General features: G+C 34.7%; 1 protein-coding gene across 1 annotated transcript; it reads right to left on the bottom strand.

Annotated features, from left to right (window-relative positions):
• Window positions 1-14,261: 14,261 nt before the first annotated feature.
• Window positions 14,262-16,252, bottom strand: LOC104770926 (uncharacterized). Its single transcript, XM_010495403.3, has 2 exons — window positions 15,458-16,252; window positions 14,262-14,839 (listed from the first exon to the last, which is right to left on the bottom strand). Exons 1-2 carry the CDS (start codon window positions 15,741-15,743, stop codon window positions 14,466-14,468), a joined length of 660 nt encoding a protein of 219 aa, XP_010493705.1. The 5' UTR covers window positions 15,744-16,252; the 3' UTR covers window positions 14,262-14,465.
• Window positions 16,253-19,821: the final 3,569 nt, after the last annotated feature.

Here is a 19,821-nt window from a genome sequence, read left to right as displayed (position 1 = left end):
TTTTCTTATCAGTCCAGTAGAGCTATATGATGTTATTCTCGGGATGGATTGGTTGCATCGGCATAGGGTGCATTTGGATTGCCATCGGGGTAGAGTGGAGTTTGAGCGTTCAGGAGGGAAGTTGGTTTTTCAGGGTATTAGACCGACTTCGGGGAGTCTCGTGGTCTCAGACATTCAGGCTGGGAAGATGATCGAGAAGGGCCGTGAGGCTTATCTGGTTACTATATCTATGCCAGAGTCAGTGGGGAAGTCTACGGTTAGCGGTATTCCGGTAGTGGAGGAGTTTGAGGATGTGTTTCAGTCTTTGCAGGGATTACCACCATCTCGGTCGGATCTTTTTACCATTGAAATGGAACCGGGGACAATGCCGTTATCCAAGGCTCCTTACAGGATGGCTCCAGCAGAGATGGCAGAGCTGAAGAAGCAGCTAGAGGATTTGTTGAGTAAGGGATTCATCCGTCCTAGTGTATCACCGTGGGGAGCGCCGGTGTTATTTGTCAAGAAGAAGGATGGGAGTTTCAGGTTGTGTATTGATTATCGGGGTTTGAACCGGGTCACTGTGAAGAACAAGTACCCTCTTCCTAAGATTGATGAGTTGTTGGATCAGTTGAGTGGTGCTACTTGGTTCTCTAAGGTAGATCTGACATCGGGTTATCATCAGATACCGATAGATGAGGCAGATGTGAGGAAGACTGCTTTCAGGACTAGGTATGGGCATTATGAGTTTGTGGTGATGCCTTTCGGGTTGACTAACGCGCCAGCAGCGTTTATGAGATTGATGAACAGTGTGTTCCAGGAGTTTCTGGATGTGTCTGTCATCATTTTCATCGATGATATCCTGGTTTATTCTAAGAGTTCTGAGGAGCATGCAGTGCATTTGATGGCAGTTATGGAGAAGCTGCGGGAGCAGAAGTTGTTTGCCAAGTTGAGCAAGTGTAGTTTTTGGCAGCGTGAGATGGGCTTTCTGGGTCACATTGTTTCTGCAGAGGGGGTTTCTGTAGATCCAGAGAAGATTCAGGCTATCTGAGATTGGCCTACACCGCAGAATGCCACAGAGATCAGGAGTTTTTTTGGGTTGGCAGGATACTACAGGAGATTTGTGCAGGGGTTTGCAAGCAGAGCACGTCCTATGACTAAGCTGACAGGGAAGGATGTTCCTTTTGTTTGGTCAGAAGAGTGTGAGTAATGCTTTGCAAGCCTGAAGGAGATGTTGACTACTGCGCCAGTGTTGGCTTTGCCTGAGCAGGGAGAACCCTATGTGGTTTATACAGATGCATCCAGAGTTGGTTTGGGGTGTGTTCTGATGCAACATGGGAAGGTGATTGCCTATGCTTTGCGGCAGTTGCAGGTGCATGAAGGCAACTATCCTACTCATGATTTGGAGATGGGTGTTGTAGTTTTTGCCCTAAAGATTTGGAGATCTTATCTTTATGATGCAAAGGTACAGGTGTTTACAGATCTTAAGAGCCTGAAGTATATATTCACTCAGCCTGAGCTGAATTTAAGACATAGGCGGTGGATGGAGCTTGTGGCGGATCATTATTTGGAAATAGCCTATCATCATGGTAAGGCTAATACGGTTGCAGATGCTCTGAGTCGGAAGAGAGTAGCTTCGGCTCAGGAGCATGAGATGGAGTCTCTAGTATGAGAGATCAGTGCTTTGAGCTTGTGTGCTGTTTCATAGGAACCGTTGGGTTTGGAAGCAGTAGATAGAGCAGATCTTCTGAGTAGGGTGCGGTTGGCTCAGGAGAAGGATTTGGGGTTAGTGAATGCCTCTAAGGATGTGGGATCAGAGTATCAGGTCGTAGATAATGGTACTATCTTGGTGCATGGTCGGGTTTGTGTGCCCAAGGATGAGGAGTTGAGACAGGAGATTCTAAGAGAGGCTCATGCGAGCAAGTTGTCCATTCATCCAGGAGCGACTAAGATGTACCGTGATCTCAAGAGGTACTATCATTGGGTCGGGATGAAGAAGGATGTAGCTAGTTAGGTTTCGAGGTGCGATGTGTGTCAGCTAGTGAAGGCTGAGCATCAGGTTCCTGGCGGTTTAGTGAAGAGTTTACCCATTCCTGAGTGGAAGTGGGATATGATCACCATGGATTTTGTGGTAGGGTTGCCAGTGTCACGGACCTTTGATGCTATTTGGGTTATTGTGGACCGGTTGACTAAGTCAGCACATTTTCTGGCCATTAAGAAGACTGATGGAGCAGCGGTCTTGGCTAAGAAGTATGTGAGAGAGATAGTCAGATTGCATGGGGTGCCAGCGAGCATTGTGTCTGATAGGGATTCTAAGTTCACTTCGGTGTTCTGGAAGGCATTTAAGGCAGAGATGGACACTAAGGTGCATATGAGTACAGCTTATCATCCCCAGACAGATGGACAGTCTGAGAGGACGATCCAGACGCTGGAGGATTTGTTGAGGATGTGTGTGTTGGATTGGGGTGGCCATTGGGAAGATCACCTGAACCTGGTAGAGTTTGCTTACAACAACAGTTATCAGGCGAGTATTAAGATGGCTCATTATGAGGCTTTGTATGGGAGACCATGTCGTACACCATTATGCTGGACTCAGGTGGGGGGAGAGGAGCATGCTTGGTGCTAGTTTTGTTCAGGAGACCTCAGAGAAGATTCGGGTTCTCAAGCTGAACATGAAGGAGGCTCAGGATAGGCAGAGGAGTTATGCTGATAGGAGGGGAAGAGATCTTGAGTTTCAGGTAGGAGACAGAGTGCACCTCAAGATGGCCATGTTGCAGGGTTCGAACAGGTCATTGTCAGAGACTAAGTTGAGTCCGAGGTATATGGGTCCATTCAGAGTGATTGAGCGGGTTGGACCTGTGGCATATAGATTGGAGTTACCTGAGGTGATGCGTGCATTCCATAAGATATTCCATGTGTCTATGTTGCGGAAGTGTCTCCGTGAGGGTGAGCAGGTGTTGGCTAAGATTCCTGAGGATCTTCAGCCTAACATGACATTGGAGGCGAGACCAGTGAGGGTTCTCGAGAGGAGGATCAAGGAACTTCGGAAGAAGAAGATTCCTTTGATGAGAGTCATGTGGAACTGTGATGGTATTAAGGAGCAGACTTGGGAGGCTGAGGCAAAGATGAAGGCAAGGTTTAAGAAGTGGTGTGAGAGGCAAGCCGCGACTTGAACTTGTCTAGCTTGGTCCCATCTATAATCAGTGGCTGGAGCGGGAATGGAGTATTCCAGCCCATCTCTCTTGTTACTCGTCGCTTGGGATGGTTGGTTGTGCGACTCAGTAACAAGATGAGGTGGTGTTTGGGGTACAAAGTTTCCGTGAGGCGGGGTTTTGGAGGAAAGTTTCCTGAAATAGAAGTTTCCAAAAGTGGAAAGTTTCCAAAAATGGAAGGTGCTAAATATGGAAAGTTTTACGGGAGTTAGAATTTGTCCATTTTAGCGGTGGAGAGCCTTGGAGGGGCTTGTGTGTGGCCTTAGTGGCGGACTTTTTAGTCAGTGTGCCAGTGTGTGGCGGTCTTTTTAGACATTGTGTGGTCTTTGTGACAGGCTTTTTAGCTAAAGTGTCTTTGTGACGGTCCTCTTTAGGACATTTGTTTGGCCTTGGTGGTGGTCCTCTTTAGGACATTTGTTTGGCCTTCGTGGCGGGCTGTTTAGCCAGAGTGTCTTTGTGACGGTCCTTCGGGACAGATGGTCTTTGTGACGGTCTTTCGGGATAGATGGTCTTTGTGACTGGCTTTTTAGCTAGAGTGTCTTTGTGACGGTCCTCTTTAGGACATTTGTTTGGCCTTGGTGGCGGTCCTCTTTAGGACATTTGTTTGGCCTTGGTGGCAGTCCTCTTTAGGACATTTTGTTTGGCCTTGGTGGCGGTCCTCTTTAGGACATTTTGTTTGGCCTTTGTGGCGGTCCTTGTGGCATGTATATGATCCTTGTGTGGTCATGAGGTATTCCAGTGAGGGGATATGTGGTTGGTAGGACATTGAGATGTTTTACGCGAGCCACGGGAAGGAAACCTGGATAGGGATAGGACTCAGACGTGTTCAGAATTGTTTGCTCGCGGCTCTTGGAGGACTTAGGTTCTCCTAGTACTGCCATATTCAGAGACTTTGTGGCTTGAGAGTATGGTTGGTATATCGACTTCGGACGACGGTCCGGAGGCGCGCTGTAGGGTGACGACCCAAGAGACGAGTTGGATTTTTTCTTATATATTATGGCATGCGGGTATAGGCGCGATGAGGAGCCAACATTTGGCATGCAGACTTAGGTCTGATGAGGAGCCAATAAGAACTCAAGGTTTAGGCCTATGAGAAAAAGGAAAGTCCAAAAGTCGAGAGCAAATGACGCCTGGAGCGTGAGTCTATGGCCTATAGGTGACCTTCTGTAAGATCGGTCGGAGGAGTGTGGGCCGTGGAGGCGGTTGCACGGGAGTCCTTGGCTGATGGTTGTTCGAGATTCGAGGATGAATCTAGTTTGGTGGGGGAGAATTGTAACAGCCGTGAACCGAAATCCCGGTTTTGGAGTTGCATCGGTCGATGCAAGGTTGAGTCTCTGCATTTTGACTTAAGTCAAACGCTGCGTTTTGGGTAAAGGAAACCCTTAAGTCGTTTTTGTCTCATTACTCGTGGGGAGCCGTTTTTGAGTGAAACGAAAGGAGAGAAAAAGTTATTGAGAGTTCTTGGTGATTTCTTGGAGTTTGGAGGCGTTTCTGTAGAGATCTGAGCCTTAGGACGTTGTAGGAGCTTCCTAGGTTGTTTGAGGTTCAGATTCTTCTGTGGCAAAAGTAAGTGCATGACCATGGCTTATCTAAGCTAGAGATCTCTCTGATTTGCTTGTTATGTGTTGTTAGGCTGGTTAGATTGTTATTTGGGACGTTAGGAAGCTTTCTTGTGGCTTGGGATCAAGTTTTCGTGGTTGCGGGAACGAAGATCCGGCGAGAAGCTTCGGAGGAAAACGATGCTCGGCATTGCATCGGTCGATGCACTTTGTGCGTCGGTTGATGTAGATGTGAGGACGGCGCGTAAACTCTAGGGTTTTCGTGTTATGTCGAGCATGCGTCAGTCGATGCATATCTTGCATCGGTCGATGCAAGTTAACCTTGCATCGGTCGACACAGATCTTGCATCGGTCGACGCAACCTCCATCTAGTGTCGGTCGATGCATGTTGGTATCGGTCGATTCAGAGTCCTGGTTTGTTATTGTTGATTGTTGAATGTTGTTTGATGGTTAGAGATGTCTCTATTGCTTGTGTGTATAGCCCAGTAGATTGGAGGATTGCCTTACTGAGTGTTTATAAAATACTCATGCATTGCAATATGTGTTTGTGGTGCAGGTAAAGGCAAAGTGTGATCGTGGAATCGAGGCAATGAAGAGGAGGATGTTCTAGGGACTTGGTTTGATGTTGTCTAGCTTGCTAGGTTGCTAGAGTTGAGTCATTAGAACATTGCTAGGTTGCTGGTTCTATGATTTCTGCTATTTGGTTATTGGATATTGTTGATGTTATGATTATTGGTTATTATTGGATTATTATTTGGATATTGATTGGTATTGGTTATTCCGCTGTTGGTTGTGATTGTGGTTAGGTAGTGGGTATGGGACCACTAGTTGTAGTTTATTTATTATATTATAATTATTATTTATTTTTTAAAAAAAAAGGTCGGTCGTTTCAATACACAAATTTTATATTATTAAATAATTTTATATATTTAGGAATATATAGCAATCTCTTAGGTTATATATATAGACGTCGGTCAGAGCTTATTATTGATATCAAATCTCAAATATTTTCCAAGGTTCTTAAAAAAATTTATTCATTCAACGCGTTTGAAAATCTAAATTTGATTATAATTATTGGTTTCGTTTAGTGCAGGTTATATTATGGTCGTGTATTCTCTGACTAATCATGTTTCACGTTTGACTCCTTCAAAATACGAATGGAAAATCTTATTGTGATGATTACTTGGTCGGTAAGTTACCTTTGCTCCATTATTTAAAATCTCTTTTAATTAACTTCTAATGTACTATGCACTATTTTGATATGAGTTTACGTCTTAAATTTTAAGATGTCGTCATTGGAAAAGTAACCAATGTTGGGTAATTCAATACTTGGGATCATATAAAATACTCCATGGTTCCGAATAACGGCAATAAGTATGAGCTTAGATCACAAAGTGATCATATTCGTCAGTTGCTAAAGATGTGTACAAGGAATTTAAAGATGCCTGCTTTGCATTGGGATTATTGGATGACGAAAAAGAATATATTTTAGCTATAAAGGAGGCAAGTACATGGTGTTTTGAGCCGTTTCTAAGGAAGTTGTTTGTCATTTCAGTGCCTCTCGATCTCTGAGTCGCTACAAAAGATATATTGTGCAAAGATATTTTGTATTTGCAAAGGAACCGTACGAACAACCAAGGTACATATATAGTTATTTTTATAAATATATATAAGAAAAGTTTAAGATATATTGGTGTACACAGACGTCTACGATTATTATTCCGATCATAAATATATCAACTAAAATCAAAATACTCTATAATGCAGGTCTAATGTTAAGTCAGGATCATATAACAAACCTATGTTTAGCTGAGATTGAAATGATTATGCGGTCTAATGGAAGCTCTCTAGCAACTATTATGAATATGCCTAAACCAGACCAACCTATGATGGATAATAATGAGAATAAGCTTCTCATAGATGAGAGGAACTATAAACGTGCTGACCAAAGAGAGGATTACGACAGGTTGTTACGTATGTCAACCGATGAGCAAAAAAGTGTCTTCCTAGAAATTATTGATGATGTGAATTGAAACAATAGAGGTATATTTTTTGTTCATGGATTTGGTGGTACCAGAAAACATTCTTGTGGAGTATTCTTGGTGCTGATATACGATCTAGGACTGATATTGTTCTTAATGTTGCATCAAGTGGTATAGCTGCTTTACTTATGAAAGGTGGTAGGATAGCTCATTCCAGATTTGGTATATCCATCAATGTGGATGAATATACAACGTGTTTGATAGATGGTCAATCCCATCTTGCCGAATTGATTAGAGAAGCAAAGCTCATTATATGGGATGAGTCTCCAATGATGAACATATTTTGTTTCGAAACGTTGGATAGGAGTTTGCGAGATATTATGAAGTGTGATCGAGTTTTCAAAACTCATACAATTGTCATCAGATTTTCAGTTTTTTCCCCTTAATGATATTACAATTTTTCATATCAATATTTAAGTGTTAAGTTTTTAAAAATGAAACGTGAAAACATCTTCAATATGTTAACATAAATTATATTTTGTACATGCAAGTGTGACAAACCTTATATTAAACTGTATTTATTCACATAATATTAGAATTTTTAATAATCAGACTAAAGGTGAGAAACTAAAAAGATTAAGACGCAACGTTTAGTCGTGACTCTTTATATTCTTACAAATCAAAAATCCTCTTTTTGTTTTTGATAACAGAGAAGATTCAAGAAAAAACCTAACTTGAGAAAATCATGAGTTCGATTATATTGCTGATCTGCTACGCGGAAGAACTAATTGGTGTATCAACGCCAAGGTTTTACATTCTTGGAGAGTCAGAGAGTTCTTTACCAAACAAGTTCTGCTTCTTGTGGATGTAAAGGTTAGGGTCGTTAGTTGAATGATTTTTACTTAAATTTCAAGTTCTAACAGTTATTGTATATAAGACTTCTTACACAATTGTTGTTAAATTGTGAAGGGTGACACAATTGAAGCTCCTTATTTACCCGATACACTCGCTGAACTCCCAAAATATATCGACGATGGTGAGTGGTACAGTATAAGAAATTTCAAAGTGATCAATCCAACTATGGGAGAGGAATACTCATCATCCTTATCAGATTAAATTTACGGATGATACCAATATGACGCTGCTCGAATCATTCGGTTCGAGGATTTGGATGACATATATCGTGGAAGAATAGATCATCCCATCTCTTTCGGTAATTATTTCTTTAATTGATTTTATATTATTTTGGTACATTCCGTCAATATAGTTAATTGGTATCTTTGTATTCGAAAAACTAGATTATTTTTAGGATTTATGAAAAGTACGACTTAAACTTTACCAAAAATAGATTAGCAACATTTTAGAAACCTAAATTCTGTCTATTTCCCAAATTAGATGTTTGTGCATGTATAATGGATGTGAAAGATAGAAGAACGCCTGCGAGTGTCATTGATATTAATGAAGTTGTTCTCATGTTGTTGAATGGCAGGTAAAAAGATATTTACTCTACCTTTAAGACAGTTACGTTTTAGAGTTGTCTCTGTTAAGATTTTTATTTATTTGATAAACATGTAGGTGTGAGACTGTGAAGTGTCATCTCAAAGACAACTACTATTCTCAATTCATGACCATATGGCAATCAAGCGGGTGCCATCTCATATACAAATCCAAACTTGTGTTATGTGTAATGCGGTTTATGAGGGTGGGAGAATATGAAGGTATGTAAAGTTCTGATATAATCATCATAAGGTAACCAATATATTCACTTAAAATTATAAATGTCTGTAGGTGCACCGTGTCTTGAAAACACCTTGGCATCTTCGAAGATCTTCATAAAACCAGAGTTTGACGGACTGGAGCATCACCAGGCTATGTAAGATGTAATTATGTATATTTAAACAAGTTTTGTATGATGTTAAAGTAAAATTTCTTAAAACACTTTATATATTTACAGGTCTGAATTTGCTGGACGTTATTACATAAACCATGTGATGAAGCAACAAGTGAAAGCTCAGGCACTCAAATGTAAAGAATGGGGTGTTGGCTGTTTATTTTTTCTCATTTTGAATGTCTATAAAATTTAATGTGTTTGTATTAACCGCTACTTGAAATCCAACTTTGCATTACTCTCATCTTTATTTTGTAATTGAGATAATACATTATAATATTAAACTATTGGAAATTGTTTACGCTTTTTAAAATTTTGAATTTACTTATTGAATTTCAATATTTGTTTACTACAGTTTAGTTGTTTATTTAAGAGATTCAATTAATATTTCACACTGAGAGTATTATTTATCTTTAGTAAGATAAACCTTTCTGTATATATGCAAATACAAAAAGGACTTAACAATCCAATAAAACATTTTAAACTTTTTCAAAAAATAAATACTATGTTTAAATATGTCAATTATTACATATTTAATCAGAAAAGTAACATATCATGAAATAACAAAACTATTATTATTAAAATCTTATTACCGCGCTTAAAGTGCAGATACCTCCCTAGTTTCAATTTAAATCATAAGTAACCTACCATTTAATTTTAATTAGTGGGATATTTGAAATATGGACAAAGTTATATGTATATATATATTATTGTTAATTTGTATGAAAAGTGCCAAAACGATATTTTTTTTGTAAATAAGATAAACTATTATTATTATAGATATTTTTTTTCTGTCGTCTTCATATGAATTTATGATTTTGTTATCTTCTTTTATACTTTTTCATAATATTTTTTTGTCAGGTGCTATATTTCTAACGTGATGTGAGAAGATAATACTGGTTGACACATTCTAAGAGAGTTCGCTAGGGTGTGTAAGGCCATGGTAGCTGTTTTCGCAACAGGGCTCAACAGATCTTCTATTGTGACTCCAGTAGCACGAGTTGTTGAGATAGAGTACAGTATTTTTTTTTTTGAGGATTTTCTGACTCTCGAATAAAGAAAACAAACCAAAATACTTGTTAAAGATTGCCAAGTTATTATAAGATATTTAAAACTCGGGAACACAAACCATAAATTTATCTATAGTATGTAGTGGGGAAAATGGCTAAAATCAACCTCAACTATTTTCCGAACACTTTTTCATACCTAAACATTAATATTCTGCAAATAACAATCTGAACGATGTTAAAATTCAAATTTTCTACCTGAATTATATGAAATGTTGTCAATTTTAACATTTGTTCGAATAATTTTAAAATCGGAGTTTAACATAACTGTGTTAGACGACATGTGACGTTCATGTGGCACTAGAACTAACTAAAACGACGTTGTTTTGGTCATTTTATAGCAACCACAACATACCAAAAATGATCAAAACAACGTTGTTTTGATCAATCTTAGTGCCAGATAGACGCTACAAATCATCTGACTCAGTACCGTTAAACTCTAATTTAACACTGCTCGAATTTATGTTGAAATTGACACATTTCATATTGTTCAGGTAGCAAATTTAAATTTTAACACAATTTAAATTGTTATTTGCAGTGTATTGAAGTTTAGGTATGAAAAAACGTTTGACAAATAGTTGAGGTTGATTTTGGCCGTTTACCCGTTCGAAAGATTTTTGTGAGAAAAGATAAGAAATTTAGGGTTTTGTATGAAAATATGACCGGAAAATATGGTAAACCAAATGTGATGTATTTCATCTATTTATTAGTTGAATTTGACATTCTGCCAACAAACTAATTTCATGACACACGAGTTCGGAGGCGATAACTCCCAAGGTCCATACTCTGTTTCAATCATATGAGACCAAGCCCATTTTCATGTCATCTTCTACAAAAAAGGGAGTTTGGACCCAAAAACCCTGAACTATATCGAATAAAAAAGTGGTCCAAATGCCAACTCCTAATTTTGGGACTTGGCGTAATCTCAGGGATCATATATGCTGGAAGAGAAAGATCTTGACCAACTGGTTTAATACATTTATACATACAATATGATTCTTATGTGTGTACCAATTTAAAGAATCTTCGTAGCTCTGTTTCTTTGTCATACTCAACATTATATAATGTAACTAGATGCTTCCCCACGCAATGCGTGGGTTGTGGTGTAGTTGGCATTTTCTTGTTTTTTTGGTCTTTTCGTTTTCTCTTTTGTATTATTTCGTTTTAATTAGGCATATACGGGTTTTGCCGTCACTTTTATTTATACACTATATATTTATATCATTTCGTTTAGATGTGTATAATTATGGCGTTTATTTTTTATGAATTATGAAGATGTTGTTTCTTGCTTTTGAGGATCCAATCTTATCATTGACTGATATTGTTTCTAATACATTTATTGTATTATAGATCTTCTAATTAACTGCTTATGTAAACCCTTCATACGTTGATGTTGCAATAATAAGTTATTTTTTAAAAATAATTATCTTCCGTGTAAGTGATTATGTTTGTATGCCCATGTTTTGGTCTAATATCAATAAGACCGTTTCTGTTTTTCTTTAGTTGGCTTTGAAACCAATTTTGAGTTAAGCAAATAATAGGTTGAATTATGGTGTTAATAAGTGATATAAATTCTTATGTATATATATTGTATATATGTGACTATAAATTTAGCTAACTAAAAAATTATGTAATATTTAAATACAATCTTGAACATATATATATATATATATATATATATATATATATATTTATTTGTGGGAGGAATGTATGAAATTACTGGATAGAAGTTATTTTTGAGTTAAATGACCTTTAATGTCTTTAAAGTGAGTTAAATATTAATAAATTTTTATATATGTCTTGAGTTTTTTAAAAAGGAATACCAAGTGTTCCCTTCCAAATTTGAAGTGACATAGTATTTTAGTTTTCTTATATGATTTTATGAACTTCAATGTAAAAGTTTTTCAAAGTAATAAGTACACTCACTGATTGAATTATAAAATTTGGAGAAATATTTATTTTGATTAATCATCTGCTCTTTTAAATAATTTAAATAAGTATGTTGGTATTCCTACAAATAGAACAACATATATTATAGTTTAACCATGGAGTTAAGCAACGGAAATGAAACTTGTGATTGCAAGACAAAATGCTTATATGTTACACATTGATCGTTTAAAAATAAATAGGAACATCTAATTCTCAAATAAAGTTGATTGTTTTGTTAAAACCAACATATGTGAATTTAAATTTAATTATGCAAATTTAAAAAATAAATATGAATAGATTAGAAAGGCAAGAAATATAAAATACATATTTTTATATAAATAAAATAAAAATTGAAAACAATGTTAAATATATATAATACTTTCTACATTAAAATATAGAATCAAACTCTTACAAGTTACAACACATATGAGATATAACAACATTTGATATTGGTAGGAGAGGAGGAGAGAATGTTTACTATAAGATGGTAATCCAAATTAGATAATGGAGATGAATCTTTAAAAAATAGAACAATGTAATATATATATATATATATATAATACTTTCTAAATTAAAATATAGAATCAAACTCTTACAACACATATGAGATATAACAACATTTGGTATTGGTGGGAGATGAGGAGAGAATGATTACTTATAAGATAATAATCCAAATTAGATAAAGGAGATAAATCTTTTAAAATAAGAACAATGTAAAATATATATCATGTAGTCTCTAAAATTAAAATTTAGCATTAACAATTTACAATGATATTTCATTTGTTTATTACAACCCATACAACAAAAATAAGAAATCAAAAATAACAAAAAAAGCGAAAAATGATTTGAGGTATTGTAGAAGAGAATGAGAGAATGTGAAAATGAGATAGTAAAAGAATATCAATATGAGAGAATGATAGATTGAGAGAATGCTTATTTATATGATAAGAAATGATGGAAGTTATATTTAGAACTATGGAGTTACAATAGTAATTTATTGTGTTTGAATAAGATTGAGTGGTAGAGGATGATTAATGCATAATTTATTTTATTTTCAGTTATAATTTTATTTTAATGTATGAGTTAAATGTATTGTGTTTATTGGGTCTTAAATATTGTTTAAAGCAATTAGAAAGCAAAAAAAAAAAAAAAATTAGAAAACATTAAATGAATCAACCAATAAGGAGATAGCAAAACCTTACTTTTATATATATGATATATTGCTTTAAACTTTGAAATGAGAAATATATTATAAACAATAATTTTACATGAGAAATATATTAATTTAGCCAACCAAAATATGAATATAAGTTTAGCCAACCAAAATAAATAAAAAATATTAAAATTTAACCAAAAATATTTTCTCTTGAAAGATAAATAAGTTAGTAGGAGGAATGAATTAATGTACAATTATTGGATAGGAGTTACATTTAAGTTAAATAGAGTTACATGTCTTTAGTTATAAATAAATATTTTAACTTTTTATAACTTAAAAATAAAAGGAATACCAAGTGGCTGAATCAAAATTCACATGATTTGGTTGTTTGTTGATATAAACTCAACACTTACACATAATATTTCAAAATAAAAAATATTACTTTTTAAGTGACAAACTAAATTAGTTTTCTTATAATATTATATGAATTCTTCAATCTCAATGATTTTTAAAACCCCAAGGATAACTTATATTTTTTTTGGTTTTCACTCATCAATTTAATTTATAGTGCTAGATTTCATACTAATGGTTTCATCTTTAGAGAATTTAGTGAAATGATATTTTTAAAATTATATTTTATTTTTATATTTAAGTTCCAGTTCAATATGTTTTGTTTTTTGGATCATTTTTTATTTTGATTAAAGACACAAAAAACCAATTGTTTAATTATGTTTTTTTTGTTTTCAAAAACCTCAAATCATAAGTATATATATATATATTATATTGATCTATGCAGATTTATCAATTGGATCACAAAACAAAATAGTCTTTATAAATGGATAAATGGATAATTATATTGATCTTTAAATATTATATTATTAAAATGATATATGAATATGTGAGATAACCAGAGACATAATAGATAATTACATATGGATCATTTCAACTTTATGATCTTATTGTATGGTGAATATTGCAAGAAAGTATGAAAATAATGACTTATAAGATGTTAATATAAAATAGAAAATGGAGATAAACATTTTAAAAGATTAAAATAAATATATAAGATATACATATCATACAAATTCTAAAACTAAGCTTTTACAATGATATTTGATTTGATTTTTTATAACCCATACAACAACAATAACAAAAAAAATACAAAACAAAACAAAACAAAACAAAAAAGATATTTGAGAGTAGTGGAAGAAGATGAAAGAATGAAAAAGTGATAAACTAAGAGAATAAGATAATGAGTATTTATAGGAAAATAAATGATGAAAAATTACATTAAGAAAAATGAGAGTTACAATTCTAATTTATTGTTTTGTTTTAATACAATTGATTAATACAACTTAGTGGAGAAATAAAGTTAATGCATAATTTATAGGGAGAATTTATATGATTTCAGTTTTATATTATGTGAGTTAAATGTGAAAATTAATTGGTTATAATTTTTTTTTTGTTAAAATTGCATTGCCAAGTGGACCAATAAGGAGAGAGTCTACTTTTATATATATGATTGTCGACAAAACATTCCAAAGAATTGAGAAGAAAAAAGAACCAGTTTCAAAAGACAATCAATATATCCATATACTAAAAGCAAAAATGTTGCAAGAATTCATGCAACTGCAGTAATACTCCATAAACTCTCTTCTTCACCATTGTTTAATGACACCAGACAAATTTTAAAACATCAGCTCTTCGTTTTCCCCAAGATTTGGCTTTGGAGATGTTGGTTATCTTCTAGCAATCTATCATACTCTAGAAGCAGCTCTGCAGACTGTTTCTGAAGTGCCTCAACATGGGTTTCAGCGGTTTCAAGTTTCTTCTCTTTCTCTTTGGACTCAGTTTCTGCTTTCTTAAGTCTCTCCAAAATAGATGACAATTTTTCTTGAAGCAGCTTGATTTCCTTGGATGCTTTCTCCTCTTTCTCCTTCATTTCGGTTCTTTCTTTCTGGAGCTCTTCAAGTTCTTCTTTCGATGACCCAACATTGCTTCTTAAATTGATTAGCTTTCTGAGGTAATGATGCACTCTGTCAATTATGAAGCCGAGAAAAAGTACGACTCCTGCAACAAGCTCAACACTTTCAAGACCCTTTTCAAGCCCAAAGGAAGATTTAGAAAGACCAAATGAAGTATTGATAAGAGAATGCATCAACCTCAATTACAACATAAGCAAATCAGTTCCTATTAGTATTATATAGTCATGTATTCTTGATTGTAATCCACAAATCAAGATCAGTATTCAGGTTCCAAATTCATCAACCTACGAAGGCAGCTCCTCAAATCTAGTGAACACTAGCAGAACAGAGCCTCAGATACAACTATATATATAGCTAGAGATACTCATACGTGTGATATGAGTACACAGTCACAGTGGTTCGATATATTGATGCCACCATCCACTCAACTGGTAAACAAACTCTTACTCACAACATATATAGTTGCTTACTCAACTTAAGCTTGCGAGTTTGTATTATTCAGATCATCCCTCATAGCCTATATGAATTCCGTAAAAGCTGAATCAGCCTTGAAAGCCATGAATCAAGGACAACAGCTAGATTATCATCAGAACACAATCCAGCCAAGATACAAACTAATCTAGAAGCTAACAGCTAAGACAACAATAAATCAACAAAGCAGTATAGTTCAATTTTTTTTTAAATCCAAAAGAGAGAAACTGACCCATTAAAGAAGCTTCAAGCAAGTGTGTTCTCCAAAGAACCTGATCCATAGGAGACATAGTGCCAAGCTTGGAACCCTTGTTCTGGATCTTGACAATGCTCATGAGATTAGAGAAGAGAATAACAGACATAGTTCCAGCTATGGTTTTCACAGTGGCAGGACCTTTACCCATCTTCATCTGGTCAAGGCTTTTTATCACAAGCTCTCTCAAAGGACCAATCTTTATCAACAGTAAGAATGCAATCGCACCTTCCACAAATAGAACCAGAAACAGTAACTGAATCATGTTCTGAAGTCTTCTCCTAAAGTTTGTTCCTTTAACACCAATTCACCAAGAATGTAAAACCTTAAACCCCTAATTTCTAACTCTTGTCTTCTAGTTTTTGCTACTTGGGTATGAAAATAAAACCAAAATCCAGATTGGAGAAAGCAGCAAGTTATCTAAAACCCATTTGCTTTTTCAAGAACTCGGTCACTCATTCTTGATACCACCAAGAAATCATAAATTGGAGAGGAGGGCTAAGACAAGAGTTAAAGCTAAGAAATCGAAGAAGAAGAGTGAAAAGTGAAGAGTGAAGAAGGATCTGAGAAAAGTTCAGAAGAAAGCATAAAAGGTAGAAGGAGAGAGGGAGAGAGAAGGGAGACCAATGGTTGTGTACTAATTATGTAAAACTTAAGGATTAAGAGTGAACTCTACTCTAAAGTCTAAGCTACTGATGATGCCCTTTGTAAAAGCAACAGACGCAATTTTGTCGTTTTTGATTTACTTTTAAGAGAGATGACGATGCAATTGGTAAGCATCATCTCTGTTTTTGATTTACTATACCATGCATCTCTGTTTTTCTTCATTCTTTTTTCTTGGAGAAAATTGAATAATTAAATTTTTTTTTTATGAAAATTAATTATTCAAAAATTAATTATGCAATAAGTAAGTTGCATTAGTTTCTTTTTTTGATGATTTTTTTTTTTATGAAATTGAACAGTTTTTTTTTTTTTTTTGATGAAATTGATCAATGGTCTCTAACCCCCATATATGCCCACTCTTTTAAAGATTGAAAAAGAGAGATGGTGTAATACTCCAATATAAACAAGATTGTGGTGCATGTTGAGAAACTAAAATCGTAGATTGATTATATAATGGGTTGTTCGTTTGGCTGCCGCAAGTACCTGCGGCTGCGGCAGACGCAGGTATGGTTGTTCGTTTACTTGCCGCAGGTACTTGCGTCATGACGCTGCGGCAAACGCTATGACCTGCGTCTAATATTTTTAAACGTTGTTTCAATTCAGCGATTAGAAACATAAACGCAGCCGCTGCCACTGCTGCTGCCGCAGCCACCAGCGTCAACCAAACGAACAAGCCCAAATATCAAGATGCATCTATCTTCTCCATATGTCATTTTGAGAAACTATACAGTTAAGTTTATTTGAGTTTCAGGATATTTAAGGGTGGATGACGTACATGAAAGTATTTGAGATTCCGTATTGTGAGTGAAAAATAAGAATAGTACACTTAACATGCATGGGACGAGGAAGACCCACAAACCTAGAGTGAGCATGGAAACCTAAAAGATGGTGGTTGTTAATGTATAACAAGTTATCAAAGTCAACTCCAAAATCTGAGAAACATTAAAGGGCTCGCACCATCAAAATGAAAAATTGGTTTATGACGAGGATGTTAATTATAAGTGATGGTTCATCACAACGATTATGTTTTCCTACTATTATTTATCACTAGCAATTGAGCCGCTCTACTCGCGGGAGATAGATGAAGGTGTATTTCGAATTTTTTTTGTGTATATTATATTTTGGTTATGTAAATTCATCTTTATATCTGTTTTTGTATTTGATTTGGGTGCTTATGTTGTTTGTTGGATATTTTTTTTAAAAATAGGTTTTGCAGTAAGTATAATTTAGTGTGCTTTTTACTTTTCAAAATTTAAGATCATTTTCTGTGTTTTGTTCATGTTTTATAAAATAATTATGATGAGAAGTTAACATTATGTACTTAAAATTGTTGTTTTGCTGTAATTGTTAGTTCTGATTAATTTATTATTATTTGTCATTTTGTCATTGTCTAGTATTTGGTCCGTGCTCAGCGCGGGAGTTTGATTAGAGTGTGATATGTGTTTTTTGGTGGATATTTATAAAGTGTTTTGTTATTTTCTTTTTATTGTTATTTTCTCTTTATATCTTGGTTGATATTTTTTGTGTTTTTTTTTTGAAAAATGGTCATTTTGGCTTTTTTGTTTGCTTTTTTTGCATTAAGTACAATCTACTGTTTAGTTGTACATTTTTATTTTATATTAGTTATGTTTATTTTAAAATTTGGTTTTGTTTTTGCATTGTTTCTTTTACCTGTTATCCGTTTGATTGCTTGTTTTTTGTATGTTTCTATACGTGGTTGTAGTTCCTTGTTTTTTTTTCAAAATACGTATTAAATGAAATGTGTGAGAATGTTTCTCAATTTTTTTTTTGTTTGTGATTGTGTTACACCATTTATGGGCTTGTTCGTTTGGCTGCCGCAAGTACCTGCGGCTGCGGCAGACGCAGGTATGGTTGTTCGTTTACTAGCCGCAGGTACTTGCGTCATGACGCTGCGGCAAACGCTATGACCTGCGTCTAATATTTTTAAACGTTGTTTCAATTCAGCGATTAAAAACATAAACGCAGCCGCTGCCGCTGCTGCTGCCGCAGCCGCCAGCGTCAACCAAACGAACAAGCCCAATATCAAGATGCATCTATCTTCTCCATATGTCATTTTGAGAAACTATACAGTTAAGTTTATTTGAGTTTCAGGATATTTAAGAGTGGATGACGTACATGAAAGTATTTGAGATTCCGTATTGTGAGTGAAAAATAAGAATAGTACACTTAACATGCATGGGACGAGGAAGACCCACAAACCTAGAGTGAGCATGGAAACCTAAAAGATGGTGGTTGTTAATGTATAACAAGTTATCAAAGTCAACTCCAAAATCTGAGAAACATTAAAGGGCTCGCACCATCAAAATGAAAAATTGGTTTATGACGAGGATGTTAATTATAAGTGATGGTTCATCACAACGATTATGTTTTCCTACTATTATTTATCACTAGCAATTGAGCCGCTCTACGCGCGGGAGATAGATGAAGGTGTATTTCGAATTTTTTTTATGTATATTATATTTTGGTTATGTAAATTCATTTTTATATCTGTTTTTGTATTTGATTTGGGTGCTTATGTTGTTTGTTGGATATTTTTTAAAAAAATAGGTTTTGCAGTAATTATAATTTAGTGTGCTTTTTACTTTTCAAAATTTAAGATCATTTTCTGTGTTTTGTTCATGTTTTATAAAATAATTATGATGAGAAGTTAACATTATGTACTTAAAATTGTTGTTTTGCTGTAATTGTTAGTTCTGATTAATTTATTATTATTTGTCATTTTGTCATTGTCTAGTATTTGGTCCGTGCTCAGCGCGGGAGTTTGATTAGAGTGTGATATGTGTTTTTGGTGGATATTTATAAAGTGTTTTGTTATTTTCTTTTTATTGTTATTTTCTCTTTATATCTTGGTTGATATTTTTTGTGTTTTTTTTTTGAAAAATGGTCATTTTGGCTTTTTTGTTTGCTTTTTTTGCATTAAGTACAATCTACTGTTTAGTTGTACATTTTTATTTTATATTAGTTATGTTTATTTTAAAATTTGGTTTTGTTTTTGCATTGTTTCTTTTACCTGTTATCCGTTTGATTGCTTGTTTTTTGTATGTTTCTATATGTGGTTGTAGTTCCTTGTTTTTTTTTCAAAATACGTATTAAATGAAATGTGTGAGAATGTTTGTCAATTTTTTTTTTTTTTGTGATTGTGTTACAAAGTTTGTAAGTTAGTAATAGGTTTTTAATTTACTTACATTCGGGTGTTTATATATATATATATATATATATATATATATATATTTCTTACATTGATTGGGCCCAAATATTCGTTTAGGCCTTTAAAGATAGTGCTGTTTTGGGTCTAGATTGGGTTTTATTGATTTGAGGATGTATTTGTCCTTTTAGGAAATAGCTTGTGTCTTGTAGTTGTGTTTTTTTTTCTTTGTATATCGGTTGTTGGACGAAATGGTGTGTATCAATATTTCAATCTGAAGGATAGTAGTAGGCTTGTAGATCTCATTTTGATGGGCGTTCTTTGTTTTGAAGCATTCATTGTGTCGATACAGAAAAATTTAATTTTTTTGGCACCTTTGGGAAGGTTTTGTCTTGGCTTCGCATCGGTGGTGGATAATTGGTACTCCCCTGGTTAGTTCGTTGACCATCTGTGTTAATTGGTTCTCCCATGTGTACCTTTCATTCTCTAATTAAGTAATCGACTCTTTTAAGAA

The sequence above is a fragment of the Camelina sativa genome, chromosome 20, assembly GCF_030686135.1.
Source record: "Camelina sativa cultivar CO46 ecotype springtype chromosome 20, ASM3068613v1".
Taxonomy (NCBI): Eukaryota; Viridiplantae; Streptophyta; class Magnoliopsida; order Brassicales; family Brassicaceae; genus Camelina; species Camelina sativa.
This window is presented reverse-complemented; position numbering and strand designations above follow the sequence as displayed.

What these genes read in the sequence shown, in the direction of transcription:
- LOC104770926 (XM_010495403.3), bottom strand. Translation starts at nt 15,743, where the DNA reads ATGATTCAGTTACTGTTTCTGGTTCTATTTGTGGAAGGTGCGATTGCA. An exon ending in GCTTGAAGCTTCTTTAATGG is followed by an intron (nt 14,840 to 15,457) that starts GTCAGTTTCTCT and finishes AGCTTGTTGCAG; the next exon opens with GAGTCGTACTTTTTCTCGGC.